Source organism: Quercus robur, chromosome 4 (assembly GCF_932294415.1).
Source record: "Quercus robur chromosome 4, dhQueRobu3.1, whole genome shotgun sequence".
In the NCBI taxonomy this organism is placed as follows: Eukaryota; Viridiplantae; Streptophyta; class Magnoliopsida; order Fagales; family Fagaceae; genus Quercus; species Quercus robur.
Genome location: NC_065537.1, coordinates 62200290 through 62226084, shown reverse-complemented (window position 1 = coordinate 62226084; position 25795 = coordinate 62200290). Strand labels below are relative to the sequence as shown.

Sequence of the window (25795 nt, the reverse complement as noted above, 5' to 3'; positions counted from 1 at the left end):
TATATACCTAATATGATTCACATATGTCCTAATAATTTTAAGAGCCATCTTACACAGATACAGAGACCAAGAGTTTAATTTTCCCTGTGAGAAGCTACTGCGCTTGTACGACATAGAGTTTTGTAACCAAGTGCTTCCTAATCTTCATTATTGATGAAGTGAAGAACTTTGCAGCCAATAACAATCATTTAGTTGCTGAAGTTAGTCACATACTAGGATCCATGCAAAAGAGTTAGTCATAGATTGGAGATTTGTGCATCAAAGGAAAGAAGACTACTACAAAATCAAGTCCAATTGGGTATTAGAGTGAAAGTTCAACTGTAAATTAGTATTTTGGGATAGGTCAGGATAGTGGTAAGATTTCTCATACTTGTAATCACTTGATTATTGATTAGTGGATTCTTGGGAGTGGTGACCTTAAAAGTCATCCGGTGGGGTTTTTGCCTTACGAAATGTTTTTCTCATTTGTCAACAAATCACCATGTCAATTTAATTTCCGCTCCATTTAGTTTATATAGTGATTTGTTAGTGCCTCCACGATTTGCATGTAAACCTAATTAATCAACTTGGTAATTGAATTAATTAACCGGGGTCAATCTATTTTAACCCAACATCCCTTAATCATCATATGACTATAAGGACAATTACTGCAGTTTTGTATAGTAATATTCATGGGAAAATATGAGACTCCATATAATTTGACCTAATTAATCAACTTGGGTAATTGAATTAATTAACTGGAATCAATCTATTTTAACCCAACATCCCTTAATCATCATATGACTATAAGGACAATTTGTGCCGTTTTGTATAGTCTTATTCATTGGAAAATATGAGGTTCCATGGTGTTTGGATACATGTCTGAGGTAATAAAAAATAATAATAATAATAAAAGCTAAAATAAAGTTTTCTTTGGATGAAGACAAAAAATAAAAATAAAAAATTGATTCAATCCTGGAGTACATATAGGTCATTTTTAACAAGCTCTTGCACATATATAGAGTTAAAAACCAAGCTGGCAAAGCAAAGATGTACCTAACTTCTACTTATAGGTCTCTATAAGATGAATTGCACTCTGAACTTGATATATGAAAAATCACAAGAAATAGAACACGTTTTTTTTTTTTTTTTTTTTTTTTTGGTAATTTAAAAAAAAAATATATCACTTGAATCCACAAAGAGAATTCATGATATCCACCCCAAAAAGGGGAAAGTGACAAAACCTCAATGAAAATGATATTAATCAAATTCAAAATTGTCTAGAGGCTACAACCACAATATAAATAGTAAAGAAATCTTAGGATGCCCAAGAGATCCTTATGTTAGGTTTTAGGGGTTGACAAATTCCATGACTTGTGATCTTGTTTAAGTTGTAATGTTTGATCATCTTAACATCAAGATCAAGTGTCCAAGATCTAGCTCAAAAGAATGCAAATTTTGTAATTTCAATTTCACTTCGATTATGTCTTAATATATTGATCAGTCGAAGAACACCTCTTGACTAGGTGTGTCCTCCAATTAGTCCAGGTCGGATTTGTGCCTAATCCACACCCAACCCAATCAAATTGGGAGGAGAACTATCAAACTTTAAGGTTGTCCTTAGAGTCACAAATGTGGTTTGTGAAAGGATTTCAAGATAGAAGTGTTTAAAGCACCATGGAACTAATCTTAGGGTCATGTAAGTAAGCTTTTAATTAGGTAAAGTCTAGGATCATTTTTGTCACTAATATATTTGTTTACAGTACTTTATTGCATATTGCTTTTATATTTGATAGCTTACATGCTCATGCTAATTAATTGGTAATAAATTAATTATATAATTGGTTGATTTATTAAGTTAATTAATTTTTCTTAAAATCAACCAAGGGATCTCGAGTTAGTTTTCATCATTAGAAACCCTGGAAAACCCAATTGAAAAAATTGACAAACAATGCAAAATTGAAAAAAAAAAAATTATAAAATCAAATTCTATTGACTCTAGGAAACATGGAGAATAGACGTAATCTTATTTTTATTTTTTAATTGGAAATTTTAACAATAATAAAAATTATCATAAATAGAAATTTTTACTAAAAGGAAGCCTAGCTCTTTTTCAACATTAACATTTTTTGGAATATGAATCATTTTCCAGAAAAGTATTTTATAGAAAACTATCTCATTTTCCTATATTTTGTAGCAACCTTAAAATAAGTTGGAAAACTATCTCTTGACTTCCCTTATTTAGCTTCACATGAGATAGAATTATTTTCCTTATTTAGCTTTACATGAGATAGATTTGTTTTTCAAAAAAAAAAAAAAAATTGTGGAAAACAACTCTATCCCTTGCTAAGTTAAATATGGGAAGTTAAGAGATAATTTTCCTTTAACGCATTTTTTTTATATTAACAAACACATGAAAAATAGGAAAACTATTTTCACATAATGTTTTCCATTGAAAAAAATAGAACGTAAATGAAATAATTTTTTCAAAAAGTGGCATAAGTCATGGCTATAAGGTCGTGAGTTTTAATTCTAACGATGATTCTCTTTAGATCACTAAATTTCACATGATTCCATTGTATTTTCTAATGATTTCAACTAATACTTTTCTACATTTCAATCTTCCTGTCCTACCTATTGACTTTTGATGATTTTTTTGTTCAAAGAAGGGATGTGTTGTTTGTTCTACATCAAACCTTACATTCTGCTACTTCAAATCGCTTTCATGATTGTCCCTTCCCTTTTTCTTATATCTCTACATAATTAATGTCAAAACTCAAAAGCATTAAGAATGGAAAAATACCTCCAACTCATCTCGACATCGACCAGTGGCAGACCATCACAAGGACCAAGGGGGGCCTTGGCCCCCACCCCCCCAAATTTTGAAAAAAATTAATGACATTTTTTTATGGAATTATTCTAAATAATTTAAAAAAAAATTAAAAGAACCTTATCATTTTGGCCCCCATACCCGATAATATACATATATATTTAAGAAAGTCTAAAAATAAACATAACTTTCATTTAAATAGAAGAATAATGCTAAAAATACAAACTATTTTACAAAAAATATTACAAACTACTGATGTCGCAAGTGGTTATTAGTAAAAAAAAAAAAAAAAAAGAGTGATATAAATGGTGGCCCTAAATGAAAACCAATAAGAGGTTAATCACATCAATATTTTGTAAAAATATTGTATAATAGAATACAATCCAAAATCTTTTTTTTCTTTTCAGTTCTTTCATTTTCCCACTGCTACTGCAGTTTTGTATTTAAAATATAAAAATAAAAGTTCTCTGTGACTAAACTAGACAAGAAAGAGTGAAAGACAAGTTTGAAGCTTCCATAAAGCCCTCACCCATGTACAGTATTCCTGTGTTACTTTACTTTTCATTTGCTTTCTTTTGATTTCTTTACTTTACTTTTCATTTGCTTTCTTGTTTTATTTTCCTTATAATATATTATTTGTTATTATAATAATCAATATATTATATACCATATGGCATTATAATTTATTAATGCACTTAATTAGTTTGATTAAAATATACCATATATACTACTATATTTACATGTATTTAGCACTTCAAAAAAAAAAAATTAACTTGTATTTAGTTGTTGTTTATAGCACATATTGAGTTATGAAGTATTATACATTACTATTTTAGATTTCATACATACACAAATTTCTATAAATAGCCCCCCAAAAATAAATTATTGGCTTTGCCACTAACATCGATTCCTACGTGTCTTATTCCTGCCATGTGCAAAATTTTCCTGCCCCAAAGAAGGATTGGGTTAGGGGTAGAGTACCCCTTATCCAATCATCCCCACTCCATTAATATTTCTATTTCTTCACCAAATACGCCTTTCGTCTTCTTCTTTTTTTTTTCTTTTTTTTCTTTTTTTTTTTAATGAATAACTTTTGTATTTGCACAAATTTACTATTTAACTTTTATTTCACAAGACTTTTGCATGTAGTCCTCAAAGAACTTTTCTCCGCCACTGACTCTAATGTCAATGTTTCACCCATTAGCTCCCCTTATTTTGTCTTTGCTATTGAACTGTCAATTGTGCTACACGTGTGGATAACATTTCTGTTATTAGGCGCCACAGTCTTCCACTGTTAATTACCAAATTATTTCATGGAATATTCTTATTGTCCTCCAAATCATTGACATGCAAACCCCAAATGCATGATGAAAATTCTGTGTCACATGATATTAGGTCATCTCTAGCAAAATAATGCGCAACAAACAATCAATACACTAGCATATCAAAGTTGAATACAATAAAGGGATTGGATTAGTATTGAATAGAAATTAATCCAATGAACTTTGATGATAATGAGATTACTAATAACAAGAACTTCCATGAAAAAGCGTATAGGAACTTGTAAGGACAAAAAAATGTATGAGCACTAGTACTTAGCTGCCTCGTTATTGGAGAGTCAAATTTGATTATTATTGTGGTAAATTTCTCAGATTCGAGGGGTCAGAAAATGCTAGATTTTCTTAATGATTATGAGTAATTGCACTATATAGCTAGCCAACCTCTATAGTACCTCTCTTCCCTAAGGAAAAGGATATGTTTGGAGTTGGATTCTATAGTGTAGGAAACCCCTAATTATATACTAAACAAAAATGTGCAGGCACAACCACACAAGTGCTTGTGTGTATGTTGCATATGCATGTACCGGTGCTTTGGAATTTTTGTGGAGGGAGAGAGAAAGAGAGAAAACATATGTTAATAAGTTGTTCCCATGATGACTAGCACAATGGAACAACATAGTTGTGCTATTGGAGCCTTGCAAAGTTAAAGTGTAATTAATTCTATTCCATAAATTGAAGCAACACCATGAAAATTACTACCAAACAATCCCTAAGCACTTCACAAGAAGGAAAAAGTAAGTTTACCTACGGATCCGACATCTTCATGATTTCTATATTCAAAGTTCAAAGGTGTCATAAATAATACTCTAAAAAACATCAATTTGAAGCAATAGAGAGAGAGAGAGAGAGAGTGAGAGAGAGGTGTCAGTGGCAGTACATATGCTGAATTCCATGCAGCAATAATGGCCTTTCAATCAATTTCTAAAGTCTTCTAAATCTAATGATGATAGAGTGAGGCATCAGATATTTGGTGGGTTCCACTTTGTCTCACAACCATGTCTCTATCTTTATTTTGTTTCAAAAGCGGCTTGAACCTTGAAGGGAACGTTCCAGCTAGGTTAAACTGAACAATCTTCACCAACTTAATTGTATTGCCTCAGAATTTTTAAGTTCTTATAACATAAAAAAATTTGTAGGTATCAAACTTAGTATAGAATATCAAACAATATATGCCCTTTGGTATACATTGAGACACAAGAAAAGGCATGCCCAGCTCTCTGAAGGTGTGTGATTGGGTTCAACCCACAAAGGCAGAGTCTCCCTTTCTATGGAAAAGAAATAAATGTCCTATGATATAGATTTTGTGACACAAGAAAAGTAATGTCTAGTTCTCTCAAGATGTGAGTTAGCCTACTTAATTTTCTATGGAGAAAGAACTAAATGACCCTTTGATATAGTGTATATTTGTGATACAAGAAAAGGCCTCACCGGCATTTTAAAATAGCGAAAAGTGGATAATAGTGCACACTAGGCCCATTGCAGAAAGCAGAAAGCAAAAAGAGATGAACCCAGGCCTGTTGTGTGCCATAAAGCAGAAATATTGGCCCTTGGAATTGACTATAGATTCATAGAAGCAGAGCCAAGGAATGAGACTCGAACTAAAACTGCTAAAATGTTTTTAGCCTAGCAAAATTTGGCAAAACTTGAAGATGTTCTCTTTTAGAAACTTATGGGTTCATTTGGCCGGGAAGATGGAAAAGTGAAAGGATAGAAAAAATTTAGTTTTTCCTCATTTGTATTTGGTTGGAGGGGTGGAAAAGTGGAGAGATGGAAAAAAATTTTGTTTGGTTGAGATAAAAAATGAGAGGGTGAAAAATAAAGTTGATATAAATTTATCATTATGTCTTTACTAAATATATAAACAAAAAGTAACAAATTTATTATTAAAAAAAATTATATGGACACTTTAATTTATATATATATATATATATATAAAATAAGCAAATGCTAAAAGGATTAAAAAAAAAAAAAAAAAAAAAAAAAAAAAAAAAAAGATAAAAACTAACAAAAAGAACCAACGTGTACTGTGCAAAATTTTATCCACCAAAAAAAAAAAACAAAAACCAAAACCAAACCAACATGAACATACTGTGCAAACAAGAAGAAATTTTATCTAAGAAAAAAAAAAAAAAAAAAAAAAAAAAAAAAAAAAAAAAAAAAAAAAGTTGGCTATTGGATGGAGAAGGGCAATTTTGTCCAACACGCATTATCCTCCTTTTCTCTCCATTTTGGAGAGATTGAATTTTGGTGGGCCCAAAGAGAAAATAGTTGGGTCCCACCACTTTTCTCTCTCCCTCCTCTTTTCAACCAAACACCATTTCCACTCATTTTCTCTCCTATTTTTCATTCTCTTTTTTTCCCATCCTTCCTAAAATCCTCCCAACCAAACATACCCAATGGGATTGGGGCAAGAGGTAAAGCCTATTTCAGGATCAACTTATACACCTGGGCCACTTATTAACGAGTTTGGAGACCCAAGCCCAAATCTAAAATCATCATACTAACCCAACACCTCAAACTTAAAAAGTCTAACTTAATAAGTTTCAAATACAAAGAAAAAGTTAACGAATATTCCAATGAACATTAACTTGGAAAATATTTTTAGAAAATTTTTATAAAAAAAGAAAAAATAATTAATTTTTTTTGATAACTTTTTTTATTTTTCATAAGAGTGGTATTAAAACTTTCTTAAAATGACTGATTAATAAGTGCCTTAAGGACACCGTCAACTGGACCTAATACCAAATAAGACCAATTTCGCCCTGCAATGTAATTTACAAGGTTTTTTTTTTTTTTTTTTTTTTTTTTTTTTTTTTTTTTTTAAGGTGTTTGCAAATATTCTCTATATTAGAGTACTTGACAGTAGACACAGCACTTTGTAAGGGTAAACTCATCAGTAACAATACCCTTATTGCTTTTGAGTGCCATCCGACCTTTCACAAATGGGGCATTCTTACAAAATGTTAGTGTACTTCCCTAATTGCTGTTATCAGACACAACCAAAGGAACATCTAAGTTTAGGGCATAGGAGTTTTCAAACCCAGAGAAATGTGGGTGAAGAGTCAGGTTCAAAGAATTTGACCCTCCTGCTAGAAGGTATGTAGAGTTGAGAGAAATGTCCCCATTGCTTGAAAAAGCCTAAGCAATCTTACCAATGACTCCAGTGGATAGAAATATAGGTGTAGCTTGATTTAAGAATCCCCACCATGGATGAGTAGTCAAATAGATCTTAGAGAGGACCAATTATCAAATCAAAACAGAAATGAGATTCAACTATTAACAACCTCAATCTATTAGCCAACACTAATCTACCCGCTTTGCATGCTGACCAAGATTGAGAACTTGATGTCTGTTTAATTTTTTGAGAAATGATATATCCGCAACATTTTCATAATATTTTTACAATAAATCTTAAATGACAAGTTGTTACTGGTTGTTATTGTTGAGGCAAAAAAATAATCTTAGTGTTAGGTTCGAATTTAAACCAATAACAATTATCTATAATTTGTTGTGAAAACGCTATAGACATAGCACCTTTCTAAATTTTTTTGAACTTCAAAGAGAATAGAATACATATTCAGCTTTTTAAGTTTGGGCCCACGGACTTTCTTCATCATTACGAAGTCTCCAATTTAGCTTGGCTAGGAGAACAATATTTTTGGCCCATGTCACAAGTATCCATAAGCGTCCTTCCTTGGGCATGGTTAAGCAAATGGATCCTCTTCTTATCTAAAAGCTTGAACCCCCAAAAGAAAAATCCCTATTAACTTTGTCAAGTTGCCCAAAGGTTCGAGTCCCAGCTCATGCAATTTTGTGTTGTGGGCTGCTTCGACATTAGGCCTAAGCTAGCTCGTGGACGCGAGTAGTGGTATGTCCTATTGTGTATTTTTGGTACTCTTGGGCTTACTCAAATTGTACCTTAAGACGTAGAGCGATGATTACACATGCAAGCCCCCTTTTTTGGTTTCTCAAAAAAAAAAAAAAAAAGAGGTTGCTTAGTAATTTTTCCTGGGAGTAAGCTCCCTACATGACATATAAACTAGCTGGATTCTCATCCAACCAGTAAGTCCGTCATGAACCTTCTCTATAACAAAATCAAAATCATTCTAGCTAGAACTTGCATGTTTTAACGGGGAACCCAAATATTTTCTCAGAAAGGGCCTTGGCAACATCTAAGTATCCAAGAAATTTCCCTTTGCAAAGTATATACGACAATAAAGGATCCCCTATCTGGTTCCAAGGTTGGACAGAAAACAATCTACCTTGTTTCCATTAAATAGAAGAGACATGGAGGCATTAGAAATGCAGTTCCTGATAGGCATTTTCTAAGTCAATTATAATGGGCATGGCTCCTATGCTTCCTTTCTTATTCAACATCATATGGATAAGTTTTTGAGCAATAATGAAATTATCAAGACCTCTTTGCCCTGAAACAAAGGTTATTTGGTAAGGGGACACCAGGACACCATTTTGGATAGTAGAGATCTCATATGATTTTACTTGATCAGAAAGATCAATTTATAAATAGTATTACATTGACTGATCGGCCACAGATGACATTGAGATTCCTGACTAACTCTTTTGGGAGTTAAAGCCACAAGAATTGGATTTAGATAAGATGTAATTGAGGGAGTTGAGAACACAGAACCTAATGTATTAATCAATGAAGCATAAAAGTGCATCTTTTCTAACAACAATTAAATTCAATGTAGTTATATGTTTGAATTTAATTGGAGATACTATATTGTACCTAAGGAACAATATCTAATTTTTACCCTTTTACTAAATCACTCACTATGAGCCAATAATTTGGAAAGAACCCACGTTCAGCTCGTCTGGCCCAAAGGTTTAAGTGGTTTCAGAGGCAGAGGGCTGAAACAATCTCTTGACTAAAAAATGGGACCAAATAGGATGCTTCTACATCTCGAGTCAAACTACCTTTACTCCAATGGACCTAAGAGGAGTTCGGTCACTCTTCCTTTATGCAATAAGCAACACCATGTAATTTCTCAAGTATGTGCCATATTCTAGTACTGATAAAACTCGTTTCGTAAGCCAATTTTCTATAATGCTAGGAAAAAAAATTATGAACAACGCATTTTTAGTGGCTTCATTAAAATGCTTCTCTCCTGATTTTCTTTTCTAAGAAATGTTACTTGTACCTTTTATGCGAGAAGTAAATGATGGGTTATGTCTGGGTGTAAATGGCTCTGTATAAATAGCAAAACAATTCTCCGTTAGTGGAGTTTTGATAAGAGTTTTTCTTGTTTGCAGAATGCATTGGAATTATTTCGAGTGTAGTGGTTGGAGGGAAGTCTCCACATGGGAATGTTGCCAATACCAAGGTATGAAATGAGATTTAGATTGAATCATAAGTGATTTAGGTACGAAAGGATGGGTGATTTGGTGGTATCAGTAATATTTGTGATTTGTGTCCTCGGATCAATTTAGGAATTCATGATCCATGATATTATATAGATAACATCATGTCAAAAGTCTTGTAACTCAATTGGCTGCTCCTGATGTTTCTAATAGAGATGTTCATAGTTCAACCCCCCAAATGTAACTATCAAATTATCAAAAATTATATAGACACCATCATACCATCAATCCGTAGGTAGCGAGTAATACAGTTTCATTTGTAGGCTGCTTTCAAATTTCTGTAAATACTAGGACAAACAATTTTTCCTAACTTTGTATGTGATAATTTTTAATAATACACACATTATAAAACCTCCATTCTGCTGAAAAAGTTCAAAGAAACTGAAAAGAATCACACAATGATTAAATTTCTGTAAATATATTCCTTAATTTTAGAAGTTTGTTTCATAATAGTCAATGGAAAAAAAGTTATTTCATCACCATCCTTGTGGCAGTCCTACTTTTCTTTTCTGTCCAATTTTTACCTCATAATGTAAATACCTTGTTTCGAGAACACTATTTGGGTAAATACAGGCCACCATATAAGAGGAAAGTTTTTTTTTTTTTTTGGTGTGTGTGTGTGTGTTTTGGGGGTCAAGAAGTCCTGTATCTAATGGTAATTATATGCTATCAGCTATATATGGCCTACAAGAGAAGTCTACTATCAATATAATTGAAGACTTCTTAAGTTTTATGGCAGACAAGAAAACCACCATTAGACTGATACCCTTCGGACCAAACAATTCGTCAATAAAAAAAAGGAAAATTGATTTAGCTATAATAGCCCTTTTATTTAGTGTTGAAAGATATAATAGTATATAATTATATAATAAGATCAGTTAATCCCGGGATTAGATCCCTATATGCAACTAAGAGAGTAAATAAAAAGAATGTGACTTGATTCTATCATAATGCATAAGCATGGTGTTTATAACTCGTCTAACAAGCCATAGAAATCAATGTCACTTTACAAATACACTAATACACTTGAGCAGACTTCTCTTAAATAATGACATTGCAGAAAAAAAAGACATACTGGATAAAACTTTTTAAGAGACTTTTCATAGAATAGCAACAAAGAAAAAAAAAAAAAAGATCATAACTAGCCCAACCATTTTTCCATGTGCTTTCTGTATCATTAAACTTGCACTCTCTGGACATAAAGGATAAATTCAAATTTAATGATATGAGAGATGCAAAGCTTGCCGTAGGGTGCAGACAATTCTCTTATTCAATAAAAAAAAAAAAAATAATTAGAAAAACATTTAGAGATTCTGATCACTCATCATCTCATCAACTTCTTCCTCTAAGTAACTAAAATGCTCATCAACATATAAAAGATCATCCTCAAACCAGGAATAATTGATTTCCTCAATTCACATAAATGTGTAATAAAATAAAATATGATATTTTTATAAAAATATCCAACAATTCCCACATAGTTTTATAAAATAAATAGGTAAATATATATAAGAAAGTTTTTTTTGGGTTAAGTAGAACATTATGCATAATGAGGGTGCTAATGGCTTGAACTCTCATTTAGTGTTTCAGAAACGTTGTTCCAAAGTTAATAGTGAGCTAAGCCTTGAACTATAACTTTTCGTGTGGAAACAAAACATTACATCACACACATAATATTCTGATACTCTACTACGAGCTTCTAAGACAGCACATTACGACCTTATGCTTAATCCCAGCATTCATGAGCTTTTAGAGAACTAGCCCTATTCTCAAAGGAAGCGGTCTCACTTCCATGCTCACTTAGGTGTGTCTATCAAGGATGTTCTTATAACTCTAACATCCCACTCATAAGAGCTATACTCCACATTAAGAGTTTTTAATAATAATAAAAAATAAATAAAAAAACCCTGTCCTATATAATGTTACAAGATACATGCACGCACACCATAGGGAGGAACATGAGTACTAGTACTCATACATATATTTAGTGCATGTTAATCAAACTACTCTATGATTAGTTCTTCCCTTTGAACCTAGTTCTTGGGATCTCTAGTCCCTAGGTAAGGTATGCTCATAGGTAGTTTGTTCTTCTTTGGGCTTAAGTCTCATCTCCCTCGATGTAATCTAGATCTTTTCTTTAGCTAGAGTTTTAATTAATGGATTCACAATATTATCATTTGTATTAATATAATCAACATTTATGGTCCCATTATTTATGTATGATCTCATAATACTGTGTTTCTTCTAATATATCTAGATTTTCCATTGTAGTATTTATTGCGCACTTTATCAATAGTGGCAATACTATCACAATGAATTAAGACAGGTGGAATAGGTTTCTCTCACATGGGAATTTCAGATACTAAATCACGAAAACAACCCATTTCTTCACTAGTTGAAAATTATGCAATTAGTTCTGCCTCTATGGTGGATTTAGCAATGATCTATTGTTTTTTTAGATTTCCAACATATTGCTCCATCACCTAATATAAATATATAGCCAGTGGTAAACAAAGAATCACCTTATAAGATTTTTCAACTAGCATCACTATATCTTTTAAGAACAGTAGAATATCTTTGATATAGCAAAGGCTCATTTGGTAATGTTGTTCTAATAACATTGTTTGTATTTTTTGGAAATACGTGTGGGTAAAAAAGAGTGTAAAAATACATGTAATCTATATATTACTAAAAGCTGAAACGTAGCATTTAATATTGCTACGCTCAAGATGAGCCACATCAACTGCCATGTCATTACCATTATTTTTCTTGAATTTGTCCTACAATCTAAAATTAGTTTTCTTAAATTTAAAAATACTAATAAAAAGAAAATAATTCCCAACCTTTTGTGTTCCACGATTACAATTTTAGATGGCAACCTTTTGTGTTCTACGATTACAATTTTAAACAACAATCATTTGTGTTCCACGGTTACAATCTCAAACGGCAATCTTTCAACTTCCTAACATTAGACTTTGGCTTTCTAACTCCATCTCTTCCTCTCCTCACACTATATTAATACTGAAAAGCTGGATGATTCAGTTTAGGTGTCTCTAAATCCCATTTGCTCTTGACCTCTATTCTTGTGGCTGCCTGCATAATAGTTCAATGTAAGGATTAGATTAATAGTGTTGTTCTTTTTTATTGCTGTTTTTCTTCTTTTTTTCTTTTTTAATTTTGTTACTTCCTCTTTTGTGTTGTGGGTCATATATGAGTTTTTATATATTTAGGTTGGGTATTTGTACTAATATATGATTGTTTATTTTTACGTTTAAAATTGGTTTTTTTTTTTAATGTTTGGGGCGATAATATTATTGGTTTATATTGTGTAATCTATGTGATAGAATTTTAATAGTATCTGTGTGATAAAGTTTTAGTAATTAGAAAACTGAATGATAGAGTTTTAGTAGTATCCGTGCCTACAGAAATTCAATTGAATGATGTAATCCGTGCCTATAGAAATTCAATTTGCTAAGGTATTTTAGCAGTTATCAAATGAATTATAGAGTTTAAAATTCAATACTATACTCTATACTTCTCCTTTTTTCTTGGTCTCCTTATTTAAGTGAATCCCTCCATCATTGAAAGTGATTTAAAATTCCTTCTATTAGCTTTTATTGTACTCTTGGCTATATCATCAAAGACTGTTTTTTGATATAATCTTTTTATGGTAATTATCGTCATTTTTGTTGTAGTTGAATCAAAATAAGATTATGCTAGATCTGCATAATTAGTAGTTGTTGCATCTTCATCATTATCACAAGTTTAAGATAGAGATTACCATCATTAATAGCTACAACGTCTTCTTCATTGCCAAACTTGATTATCTTGACAAACCTTTTATTTATCTGATTGTACCACATGTATTTATTTACTTATGGATTCTATTTGATCGTAAGATTTTCATGTCTTTTGATATAAATTAACTAGCTGGTATGCTAGCCAAACCATTTGCTTCTTCAATTTTTTTAATCTTTTACTTTGCCTCCAATACTATCGTAATTGGTTGTCTCTTTAATGGCATGTTCTGCCTCCATCACTATATATATATATATATATATATATTTATATTGTTTTGTAGGATCCAAGCAAGAAAGAGTTTAAGATGCTTGCTATGTTATTCTGTCAAATTTTTTACAGTATGAACAATTTGTGGTATTGAAGTAATTACTGAATATTTTATATCAATAGCTATTTGTTAATAGGTGTTTGACAACTTTAAAATATGAAAAGTTTTAGGTTAAATGGATAACAACTTTAATTTTGTTAATTTTTTCTATCTAAATAACTAATAGTGATTTATCATGTTAAATTGATAGTTTATTTGTATATTAATCAACTACAATGTTGTAATGTTATTTATTTTTTCTTTTTAATTTGTTAGGGACTCTGTAAGGCTAAGAGGAGCTTGAAGATAAAATAAGTTTTAGCCTCATATATTATACTTATATTGTGAGTTTCAATTGCTACAAGTAGTATTGTAGTAACTTAGATATGAAACTCTAAACATAACACAAACAGCTAAGGATAACAACATTCACTAATATTTGTCATTTAATTTAAATGGTATTTTGCATAATTGCTTTGCATTCATTATATTTCATTTTCAGTAATTTTCCTGTGCATCACACTGGTTAATGACTAGTGTTGTTTAAACATTAAAAACTGTTGTTTAAATAACAGTAACAAACGGGCCCATGTGCAGTTCTCAAAATTAGGTTTGCTAGTAAATCTTGCTAGAACTCCTACGGCATATGCAATATTGGATCTGGTACAGCATATATAAGACTACCAATAATACTAGCATATTGCACAATAGTACAATCAGTGACAAGTGTATACACTTGTCACTTTCATTTGTTTTAAAACCATTAGAAAGTAAACATTGATCAAATTTCTCAAGCCACTGTCTAGGTGCTTATTTTAATCTATATAAAGATTTTAATTATTTACATACCTTGTGTTCATTACCTGGCACGTAAAACCATCTGGTTGGTCCATGTAGATTTCTTCTTCTAAATCTCCATGTAAAAATGTCGTATTTACATTCATTTGATGTATCAATAAATTATAGAAGTTATAGCAATCAATAATCTAATAGATGCAACTTTAGTAACAACACGTAGAGATGATATAACAACATATAGAGATGCTATAGGATATGCCAATACTTTATCAATACTCTTCATCTTTTTCTTCATATTCTTAATAAATGATATCCATCGTCTCCAATACCTTCACACTATAAAGCAAAAACTTGACCAATTCTAGCTCAACCACTCAGCCAATGAAGTTCCTTATCCCAACCGTCTTCAAATGATTAAATAAACAAGTAGCATTCTTTTTATGTGGTTGCCTGGAAACATTTGAAATTAAACTCTGACACAGAAAATAGAAATAGAAACCACTGGAAATTAGAAGACTCATTTTAAGATTGTTTTCAGGCACACAAACTAAATGTTTGAAATCATGATTATAAGATGTGGATTTTACCCAATTTAGAAACAACAGCAAGATCTTCCTCCATTGGTTCAAAATCAATAATGAAAGCCTCTAGATTTGGTGAATGCTTCAGTAAGTAGATTATCCCTTTCATATGGCTTTCATTGAATCTCACACATAACTTCAGGCACTTTAGACTACATAATTTATTGTGGAACATTCCTGTTTCATAAAACGTAGTATGTAAATACTGAAAAAGACAAATACAAACAAAGTCCTTTCTTAGTGCTTCAAGCTTAGCCAAACACATTACAAATATATTAATTTCAACCATATGGTAAATTTCTTTGGATGGTTGAAATGTGAGATATTCTTATATGACTCCTAGCTTAAGAGCAATTGAACATAATTAAAAAAACACAATGAAAAAAAAAAAAAAAAAAAAAAGATAAAACCAAGATATGCTTATATGTCTCACAAATCAAGAACCTACAATATTATTACCATGGCCAACAAATGAGAATTTTATTGCTAATTACAAAATATGGTACTTAGACAATTCCAAGTACCCGAAATTTACCATAAATCAGCATAAACCAAAAAATCAGAATATATAACCAAATGATTCTTTATCAAAGTTTGCTAAACAAGTCAACAAAAACTGAAAACTGAATCTTTTTTTTTTTTTTTTAGGTAAGTAATAAGTTTTATGGATATCAAAATGGGACAACCTAGTACACAGGGAGTGTACAGGGGTCAACTAATCAAGTACAAAATTACAAGAATCAAGAAAATCAAGGAAAGAATAGAATGATTGGTTTTGCAAAGCAACCAACCATTCTAATAAAGTTCTAAAGAAGAATAACTTGAGGTCTAGTATAGATCTTTCGTTATCTTCAAAACATATACTATTTCTCTCTTCCCAAAAACACCACATTAAACAATGGGGGACACTTAACCATATATGATCATTTCAATGATGACCAAGCTTGCCTTGCCAGCAAGCTCGGATTGAGCATAATTATCCAGAATTTGGGTCATATTTTTATGGATGCTGTGATAAGTTCATTGTAGAAGATACATTTGTGTCTACTATATACTTAGTGGTCAGCATGGAAAATGGACCCTTTGTACTAAGGTTCCAAACTTGGCATCAGTAATAACTAAGTTTTATTTATCAAGAAAACATGCGTCTACTATATAAACAAAAAATAGAGGACTTCCTTCAGTTATGGACTTCCAATCCTCCTTGAGAACCATAGTAAAGATATTTACCCAAGAAATTAATTTTCTCGCATGCAAACTAAATGTTTGAAATCAGTTATTATAAGATAAGAGTGTTACACTTTCAGAAACAACAGCAAGAGCTTCCACCATTGAATTTTGAGTTATCATTGGTGAGTTGTATACTTAAGAAAGCAGTCACCACTCAGCAAGTACGAATCTAATTAAGAAAGCAGTCACATAGTCTGATAGTCTACATGCATTAGTATCACGCCATTTGGGTTGAAGTAAAAAATAAAGGGAATTGATCATTCTAACAGGCAAAGAAAATTTCAAAATCCGGGCTTTTCTTGAACTGTAGAACTGCCAATGGTGTGACCCATTTCTTATGAAAATGTGCTCTAGCCCAGAATGCTTTAGTTGTTTCTCAACCCAGGTTTGTTCGTAATCTTTTTCTGATCACAATATCTTTCTCTTCTCGCAATATACCCAAAAAGAAAAAAAGAATGTATATATATATATATATATTTTTTCTTGACAGGTGAATTTTTACCCACTTGAGTACTCAATGCTACAAAATATATATATATATATATATATATTGAATATTTACAGTATATCATGAATTATATAGCTGAAGTCATTGTGTTTTTCTCCCAGCAATCACAGCACTTTTGTTAGCATTGTACCTATAATGAAAAAAATAAATATAATTCAAATTCATTGGTCAATTCTAGCATACGATATCGTAGATTTGCTGCATCCAAACTTGTCCATACTTTGCTTCCCCTATGCTCATTAGCTCTTTAGAGCTTTTAGGCAGATAGTGCAATGGAAAGGAAAAGAATTCTTTCCATTGCATTGAAACCACCCTTCCTATGGAGAAAGAAGGTACCATGTAATTGACATATGCATATTCCCTCTTATACCATGTGGATTCCATCAGAGCGTACATATTATCAGAGGGATTATGCAAATATCCAATGTACAAAATAATCATCGCTTCATGTGGCAGACCACAAAAAAGCCAACGGTTTTCTCTCTACTATTATCTTGCTCATGCTTAAGCAAAATAAAAAACATAAAGAAACAGGGAGGAATAAAAAGAATCCCAACAAACAAACAATGAAACTTCTTAAAGGGGATGGGAAGGATGCTTAAGATTAGTATGAACTATACAAGGATAGGAAATACTTTCAATAGTGCTCCTCCAATCTTAGCTAGGCAACAGAAAATCATTCAGACAAACAGGTACAACTAATACCATATACTGAAAGCAGCTCTAATTAGCACTCTAGGTGTACCTCTTTATTATATTACCAAAGAATGAAGCCCGAATCAAAATATAATATCACCATGATGATGTCCAGTAACACTCCTTGCACACCTGTTGAACCAACAATGCAGGGTGAGAAAAGATCATCAAAAAAAAAAAAAAAAAACACTAGTCCAGTGATAGCAAGTTTTTCTTCCAACAGAACATTAATGCTTTCCTGTGAACAAAAGCTTGGAAAAAACACTATGATGCTTGTTTCAGGGAAAATGGAATATCCTTGGGGTTTTCATTTCTACTTCAAAGAGATGTAGCAGTAGAGATGTAGAGTAATAGCGTATTAACATTCTAAACCTCAAACTATTCTGGACAAGCATACTTAATGGAAACTAAAGATAACAAGACAATCATGTATATATGTACACAAATGAGATACTTAAGACCAAAATATATACACGTAAAAGGAGTGCATATATTTTCAGATGTCTTTAACATTTCTATCACTTGATCAAGGCGTTGTCATTTGTGAACTCCCCACAGAAGTTGTTGGTTTAATTCCTTTCTTTCCATTTATTTATTTTTTATTTTTGTAAGTAGCTTTATTAAGAAAAGGATAAATCTTATTTACACAGGATATACACAAAAAGGTTTATGTAAGAATGAAAACCTAAAATCCTAAGGATCTACTGGACCTGGATACCTGCCAGATCAGATGATCTTGTAAGCATCCAGAGCAAGCTTCCTTTGATTGAGTTGAAACAGGAAGGCAGAGCCTTATGGTCTACCTCCTCTCATAAATTTGATTGTGCTGACACTTGAAAGGAGATTGAAGAATATTTTGTTAATCACTTTAAAGAGTTGTTTCAAACTTCAAATCCCCAATTCCCTAGTGATTTGGATAGTCTTATTTCTCCTTGTATTTCCCAAGTTGAAAGAGAGGAGATTGCTAGAATCCCCACTGGAGATGAGATTAGGAGTGCTGTTTTGAGATGAATCCATTAAAAGCCCCTGGGCCAGATGGCATGCCAGGCCTATTCTTTAGGCATTACTGGGGTTTCATGGGCAGCCAAATAGTGGAAGCAGTCCAAAGTTTTTTTAGAGAAGGATGGATGCTTAAGGAGTTATATCAAACGTACATTACTCTAATCCCCAAGGTGCAGGGAGCTTGTAACTTTGCTCAATTCAGACCAATAAGCCTGTGTAATTTCAGCTACAAAGTAATCACAAAGATTTTGGTGGCTAGATTAAGACCTCTACTGCATAAGCTGATTGATCTGGCTCAAGTTGCTTTTATCCTGAACAGAAATCTTACGGAGAATGTAGTGTTGGCTCAGGAAGTTGTGGACTGTTTTAAGCACACAAATTGGAAGCAGTGGTACCTGGGAATCAAGTTAAACTTCCAAAAAGCATATGATAAAATGGAGTGGGCTTTCCTTGCAGCAGTGTTGAGTGATTTTGGATTTAGTAAGCAAGTAATAAAATTGATTCATTAGTCTATATCAACTGTTAAGTTTTCTCTACTGTTAAATGGGGGCATTGGAGATCGTCTCTCCATCCAGAGGTCTAAGAAAAAGTGATCCGCTATCTCCATATCTGTTTATAATGGGAAGTGAAGTTCTTGCAAGGTTGATTAATAGAGAAGTCAATAACAGGAAAATCAATGGGGTTAAAGTTTCATACTCAGCTCCAGAAATTTCAAAGTTGTTTTATGCAGATGATGTAACTCTTTTCAGCAAGACAAAAATAGGGGAGATTATTGCCTTAATGAATTGTATTAATACTTATTGTGCGTGTTCAGGACAAAGCATTAATTTGGAGAAGTCAGGAGTTTTTGCTTCAAAAGGGGTGCACCAAAAATTCCTCCATCAAGTTAAGCACCTTTGGGGGTTGAGGAAGCTCTCTCAGGGAGCTAAATATCTTGGAGTACCTTTGATTTTGTCAAGTAACAGGAAAAAAGATTTTTTCTACGTAAAGGAAAAAGGAGAGTCTAGTATTGGGCGTTGGAAAAAAAGGGCCTATCTTAGTCAGGAAGGGAAATTCTTATTTCCTCAGTAGCTCAAGCAACCCAACATACTCTATAATGGTCTTCCAAATCCACAAAGGGATTTATGATGAGATGGAGGCCCTGATAAGAAAATTCTGGAGGAATCCGAAGACTGAATCAAAGAACTTCTTTGCACCAAAAGCTTGGGCATCATTATGTTGCTCTAAGAAAGACGGGGGGCTGGGATTTAGATCTCTCTTAGAGTTTAATCTAGCCCTGCTTGCAAAGTTTGTTTGGTGGAATCTGACAAATAAGGATTGTTTGTGTGTCCAAGTTTTAAGGGCAATATAAAGTTGGGAGAAATTGGCTTTGGAAAAATTCATAAAAAGGCGGCTCATGGACTTGGAAAAGCACTGAAGCAGCAAAAATATTATTGCTGGGAAGTGCTTGTAAGGTAGTGCTGAATGGTGAAAATACTTTAGTTTGGGAGGATCCGTGGATTCCAGACCTTCAAGAGTATAAACCAAGACTGACATCTCAAGAGAGCACTCAGGTATGTATGTTGGTTTCACATCTAATGAATCAATCTAAATCAGATTGGGAGGTTGGTTTATTGAAAAATCTGTTTTATGGAGACTCTGTCAAGGCTTTTCTAATATTCTAAATATTCCCATCAGACCATGCAATCAAGAAGACAAGTGGGTGTGGACCAAAACTGTGAATGGCTCTTTCTTGGTAAGATCTGCGTATTGGGAAAGTATTAATCTAGAGGCATCAAGTAGGCCACCTCCAGTGTTTGGAAGGATATGGAAATCAAAGATTCTTGAAAGACTTAAAATGATGCTTTGGAGAGTAGCTTTGGACATTCTTCCCACAAAAGAAAAACTGAGCAGGTTTGCAACAGAACCAGATTTATCTTCTTTGTGTGGTCACACTCCTGAATCCTCACTACATATTTTTGTTGAATGTCACATATCTAGAGCCCTATGATTTGGTAGCCCTTGGGGTTTTAGAATTGATAGAAATCAGGTAAATTCAACAATGCAATTTGTGGAAATTTTTCTTGACCCTCCTGAGGAATGGGTTTCAGATGACCAAGAGAGAGTGAGATTTTTATTATATGGTGCCTTGGTTGTAGATTTTGTATGGAGATGCAGAAACAAATCCCTCCGTGAGGATAGAGTCTTAGATTACTATAACCTTTGTACAGGTTTGAAGAAAATATATCTCGAGCATTGGCATGGCAGGTGATTCAGTGGTCTGGCAGGTATAGTCACCCTAGAGGCACTGTATCATGGTCCTCTCCAATTCAAGGATGGTTTAAAGTAAATGTTGATGCAGCAGTGGGAATAATTGTTCTTTCATTGCTGCTGTGGCAGGAGATTGTAGAGGGAGGTTTGTTTTTGCCCACCCAAAAAAGGTTAAAGCCACTCTCCCTCTCCAAGCAGAAGCTGAAGCTTTTAATTGGGCAACTCATCTGGTAGGAAGTTATAATTTTCCAAGAGCTGTGATTGAAGGGGACTCAAAAAATTGCGTGAATGCTTTGAAGAATCCAGAAAAGTTAAGTTGCTGGAGACTTGAAGCTATTATGGCTGATACTGCTTTTAAGGCATCTCAAGCTCCAACCATTTTGTTTAACTGGGTACCAAGGGAAGCAAATATAGCAGCCCACGCTCTTGCCAAGTAGTCCTTAAAGTCTTCTAGTGCAGGGTGTCTTGATGTTTTGTTTGTCCCTGATGTTGTTGTAAATATTATCAGGGAGGAACAGCTCCTCGATTGAGGGATTGCTTCCTTTTCGGTTTTGCTTGTCCTGCTGTTTGTGGTTTTAATAAAATTTTATTTCTATCAGAAAAGGAAAAAGAAAAAAGAGAGAGCTAAAGGTTGAACGGTGGAATCTGTTGTGGTCTAGACTAGCTATCCCAGGGCACTCCTTTGTTGGTCGGATGGCTATCCTGAACAATCTCCCAACAAAAGACAGAATGCTTCAATGGGGGCTTGCTGTGGACAGCATGTGTGTTTTTTGCAGGTATAGTATTGAAGATAGAGACCACCTCTTTTTTCAATGCTCAATCACCAAGAGAATTTGGGATAACATCATGGGCCTTTGCTTAGTGTCAGATGCCAAGACTTACTGGAAGGAATTAGTAAACTGGGGTACTACTCAACTAAAAGGAAGGGTATTTAGAACCCTGCAATGTAAGTTAGCTTGGTGGGGTGCTGTCTACCAGTTGTGTGAACAAAACAAAGAAATGTTTTTTACATACGGGGAAGATCTATAGAAGAACAGCTCATTGGAATTATTAAAAATAATGTTAAAGGAAGAATGAGAGTAATAAGTTCAACTGTAATTCAGTGTTCAGAGTGCCTTTCTGCAGATGGGAGATCAATTATGCCCTGCCCCCCATTCCCTGCCTTGAAGTTGATTTCGGTTGAGTTAGAATTAACTGATACTACGTCCGTATATTAGTTGCAGTCTTGTTTGCCTAATATGGCTTATGTTAGGTGAGTATAGCCCACTATGGTTTTGTGCTTAGATAAACATTGTTCTGTTGCTGTGTCGCAGCTTTGGCTATGCAGTATAGGTTATCCGCTGAATCTATAATATGCTGCTTTTGTATCATTTTTTATTGAGGTGTTCAATAAAAGTCTTACTGATTCATCAAAACAAAACAAAACCAAGAAGATCTACAACTTTGAAAAGGAAGTAGTGATGTGATACTGCCAACAGAAAATATCCACCCATAAAAGGATCCTAGAAATAAAGAATTGGCAAAGCATAGAAATCTCAACACAGTTGGGTGTACAATTATTACATTCCAAACAGTTCATTTGATAGGAGAGTTGCATTCCACTTTGTTTACTTCACTCTTAATGCTTGAAAAATAAAATTAATTCTATAGAATTATTTTCCTTGGTATAACTGCTTCTTGCTAAAACCAGGTTTTTCAACTCCCTTGCATTAGTCACCAACTCCCTCCCTTCCAAGGTTTTCATATTCTAACTCCCATGAACCCTTAACAAATTGAATATCAACTGAGTTGTACATGCTAGGCAGCAATTAAATCTATAGCCCAGTGGCAAATACTTCAGAAAGAACCCTACCAACTAACAACAGATTTTATCTCCCATATGAATTAATAGGTAAGTACCATGGTCAAACAAGGAAAACTAAAAGAAGTTGAAGGCACTAACTATATATAAGCCACTAGTACTAGATAGCGTCCATCAAAATAATCAAAAACTCCTTCAAAGCCAAATAATGTTTTATGATCAACATAAAATATACGTTCCCAAGAAGATTATACGGAAATTTCGTGTCCAAATTGTCCTACAAAAATTGATTTTTATTTTTTAAGCCAATCAATAGAAAGAATATGATCAGTGAAAAGGAATAGAACCAACTTATGCCAATGATAACGCATGTTTGATTAATGGAGAACTCAATTTTACTTTTCAAGTTATCATGGCCCATGAGGATGAGGGAGAGTTCCTCACCTGAAAACCCAGATCCCAATTAAGAAAAAGGAAGAAAAAAATGGTAAATTCAAGTGTCACCCCATCTAGACAGTTTAACATTGTTGCACACAATGAAGTCATTCCTATTTCCTATATCTTGAACGTAATCTTCCCAAGGCCAAAGCCAATGAATAACAACCAATTACTTTATTTTCTTAGTTTTATTTAATTCAACTTCATGTTATAATTTATATTATGAATGATTGAGTCTATAGTATTTAAACCAATTTTTTAAATAAATAAAATAAAATTCCACCAATTTGATTTCTGCCTAATAACCTTTACATTACATATGAATGAATGCCATCTCATATCATAATTTTTTATTGATCCACATCAAACCAGCTAATGTCAACAAAATGGCTCTTGAATAAAATTTAACACAATAATGTATTGATAACACTCAAAACCAATGTTTAGGACCACAATTTTATAAAAGAGGGCAGCACAATTGATACATACCTCATTGATTCACCTCCTCTTGGTCTTCACCACCGTCCTCGTTTGTTTCCCAAAACTCAGTGTAGAGAGCAACTTGTAACGATCCCTTAAGCCCATCAAATGGAAAAATCTTGCCTGTGTTTGTAGAAGGATCATACAAGACCAGCTGCCCTTCTTTGCTCTCCATAAACATCTTTCCATACCCCCAAAATCCCAATGGCCTTTCCAAATCCAAAGAGGGCCCAATTCTAATAAGCTTAGTCCACGACTCCCTAACACCAAATTCAAACAAAACCCATATATCAAAACACAACATCTCCACCTCCTTCCCAAAAGGATAAACCAGCATAGCAACAGACCCGTTCAACGCGGTGAGAGTCGTCTTCCAACTGGAGTAATCCCCAATAACACAAGCGTCCGGAAATGAAGTAGACTTGAATACCTCCCTAGCAAAGTCGAAGCGAACAATCTTCTCATCCTCATTATTATCTAATGGAAGCGGCGTCGCGCACCAGAAAAAGTTCCCATCCAAGTACATTGTGACCCTCGACTGTGTATGAATCCCATAAGGCACGTGAGCAACCTGAGGATCCAGCTGCCTCCACGAACCACTGCTGACGCTATACACTTCCGCTTCTTGACTTATATGAAGCAAATTGGTCGCGGACCTGAAATGAACATTGAGAAGCCTCACGACCTTGAAGTCATTGGATGTGGAATCGAATCCGAACCCAACACTGTGGAAATCGACATTGACCATTTCGCGAGGGGTTATAGGAGGGAGAGGCTCGAGCACTGATGACGTGGTGGGGTCCCAGAGGTAGATGGTGCTTGCGAAGCAGAGACAGAGGAGACCATCGGAGGAGGAACCGACGATGTCGAGGTTGAGACCGTGGTTTGGTTGTGGGACGTTAAGGATGACTTCGGATGTGTATTCTGGATCGAGATTGTCGTAGGATAGGAACGAGAATGTGTGATTCGAGGTGTCGATTTTGTCTGTGGCTTTGACGAGGAAGAAGAGAGGGTTATTGGGGTCTTCGGATTTAGAGATGAGAGTGGAGTGGTTGATGAGGTTTCGAGAGATCAAATCTGGGGTTCCGATGAGAGAGAGCCAGGTTTTGGAGACGCACTTGAATCGGATTAGGGATTTTGGAGGAAGGCGCGAGAGTATGTTTATCACCACTTCCTCAGGGAGATAGGCTGTCATTGTATTGTGACTGTTATTGCTCGTGAGCTGTTTGTGGAATGGCAAAGGATAAATAAGTTTGCAGATGGAGAGCAAATGGAGTGATTCCGAGCTTATCTGACCGGATTAAAATTCCAAAATAAAAATAAAAAATAAAAAAAATAAAAAGATAAATAAGAAAAATGTAAGTTTGGAAACAGCTTATTTAGCTCCGTCTGGTATCTGCTTATTTTGTTAAAATTAAAATATTTTTACTGAAAATATTTTAATTTGTAAATAAAAGTAAAAATTAGCTGAAATAGTATAGGACCCATGAGTAGTACCAAAAATTGTAGTGAGATCCATGAATAATAACAAAAATAAACTTAATAGTAAAATAAGCTGTTTTTTTAATTTTTGCCAAACACACACTATGTAAAAGGTAAAAGGACCCATGAATAGTATCAAAAACCTTTTAAAAGTGAAAACTTTTTGCTGAAAGTACTACTCCCTTCGTCCCACTTTGTTTGTCCTGTTTGAAAAGTCAATCTTTTTAAGGGAACATCATTTATTGTCTTGTCTACCTTTTAAAAATGTATAAATTTCCAAAATTACCCTTAACTAAATTTATAAAAAAATTGAATTAGTAAATTAATAGGGGTATAATAGGAACATTAATAAATTAATGACTTTTATTTTTAGAAACAGGACAATATTTTGGGACATCTCAAAATGGAATAGAGGACAAACAAAATGGGACGGAAGGAGTATAAATAAAGCAAAAAGGTAAATAAAATAGTATAGTAGAACCCATGAATAGTATCAAAAAGTGCAGTGAGACCATGAATATTAGCAAAAATAAGCTATATAGAAGAAAAAAAAAAAAAAACTGACATTTTAAGCCAATGCCAAATGCACACTTAGTTTCTTTACTTTTACTATAATTGTCTAATTGGTCTTTAGTTTTTTTACTTTTACTATAATTTTCTAATTCGTCTTTATTGAGAGTCACTATCAGTCCGAGTTAGGCTTGTGCCCAACTAGTAATGGAATATTATCAGATTTAGTAAGATCTTACTGAATTTTGCTTGGGTCGTTGGCCAAATCGAGTTGCTCAAGTTTTGGAGGAGAGAACATACACTCAACCCTATAAAATCAGGTTTGAAAAATTTAAAGATGCTTTATCTTGTCTTGTTATTTGGGAAATTAATAGGACATC

At 33.4% G+C, this 25795-nt stretch overlaps 1 protein-coding gene across 8 annotated transcripts; it reads right to left on the bottom strand.

The window, feature by feature from the left end:
* Positions 1-12261: 12261 nt before the first annotated feature.
* On the bottom strand, positions 12262-24678 carry LOC126723255 (F-box/kelch-repeat protein At3g23880-like). Of its 8 annotated transcripts, none has more exons than XR_007654212.1 (5): positions 23433-24678; positions 17502-17584; positions 16318-16886; positions 15025-15195; positions 12262-12624 (listed from the first exon to the last, which is right to left on the bottom strand). XR_007654212.1 is itself a non-coding variant. In XM_050426578.1 (2 exons), the coding sequence occupies exon 1, from the start codon at positions 24616-24618 to the stop codon at positions 23434-23436; it is 1185 nt and encodes a 394-aa protein (XP_050282535.1). In that variant the 5' UTR covers positions 24619-24678; the 3' UTR covers positions 17326-17584; position 23433. The 8 variants fall into 8 exon arrangements, 1 of the variants encoding a protein (XP_050282535.1); XR_007654208.1 differs by lacking the exon at positions 12262-12624 and adding an exon at positions 12787-14910; XR_007654209.1 differs by lacking the exon at positions 12262-12624 and adding an exon at positions 12787-14887.
* Positions 24679-25795: the final 1117 nt, after the last annotated feature.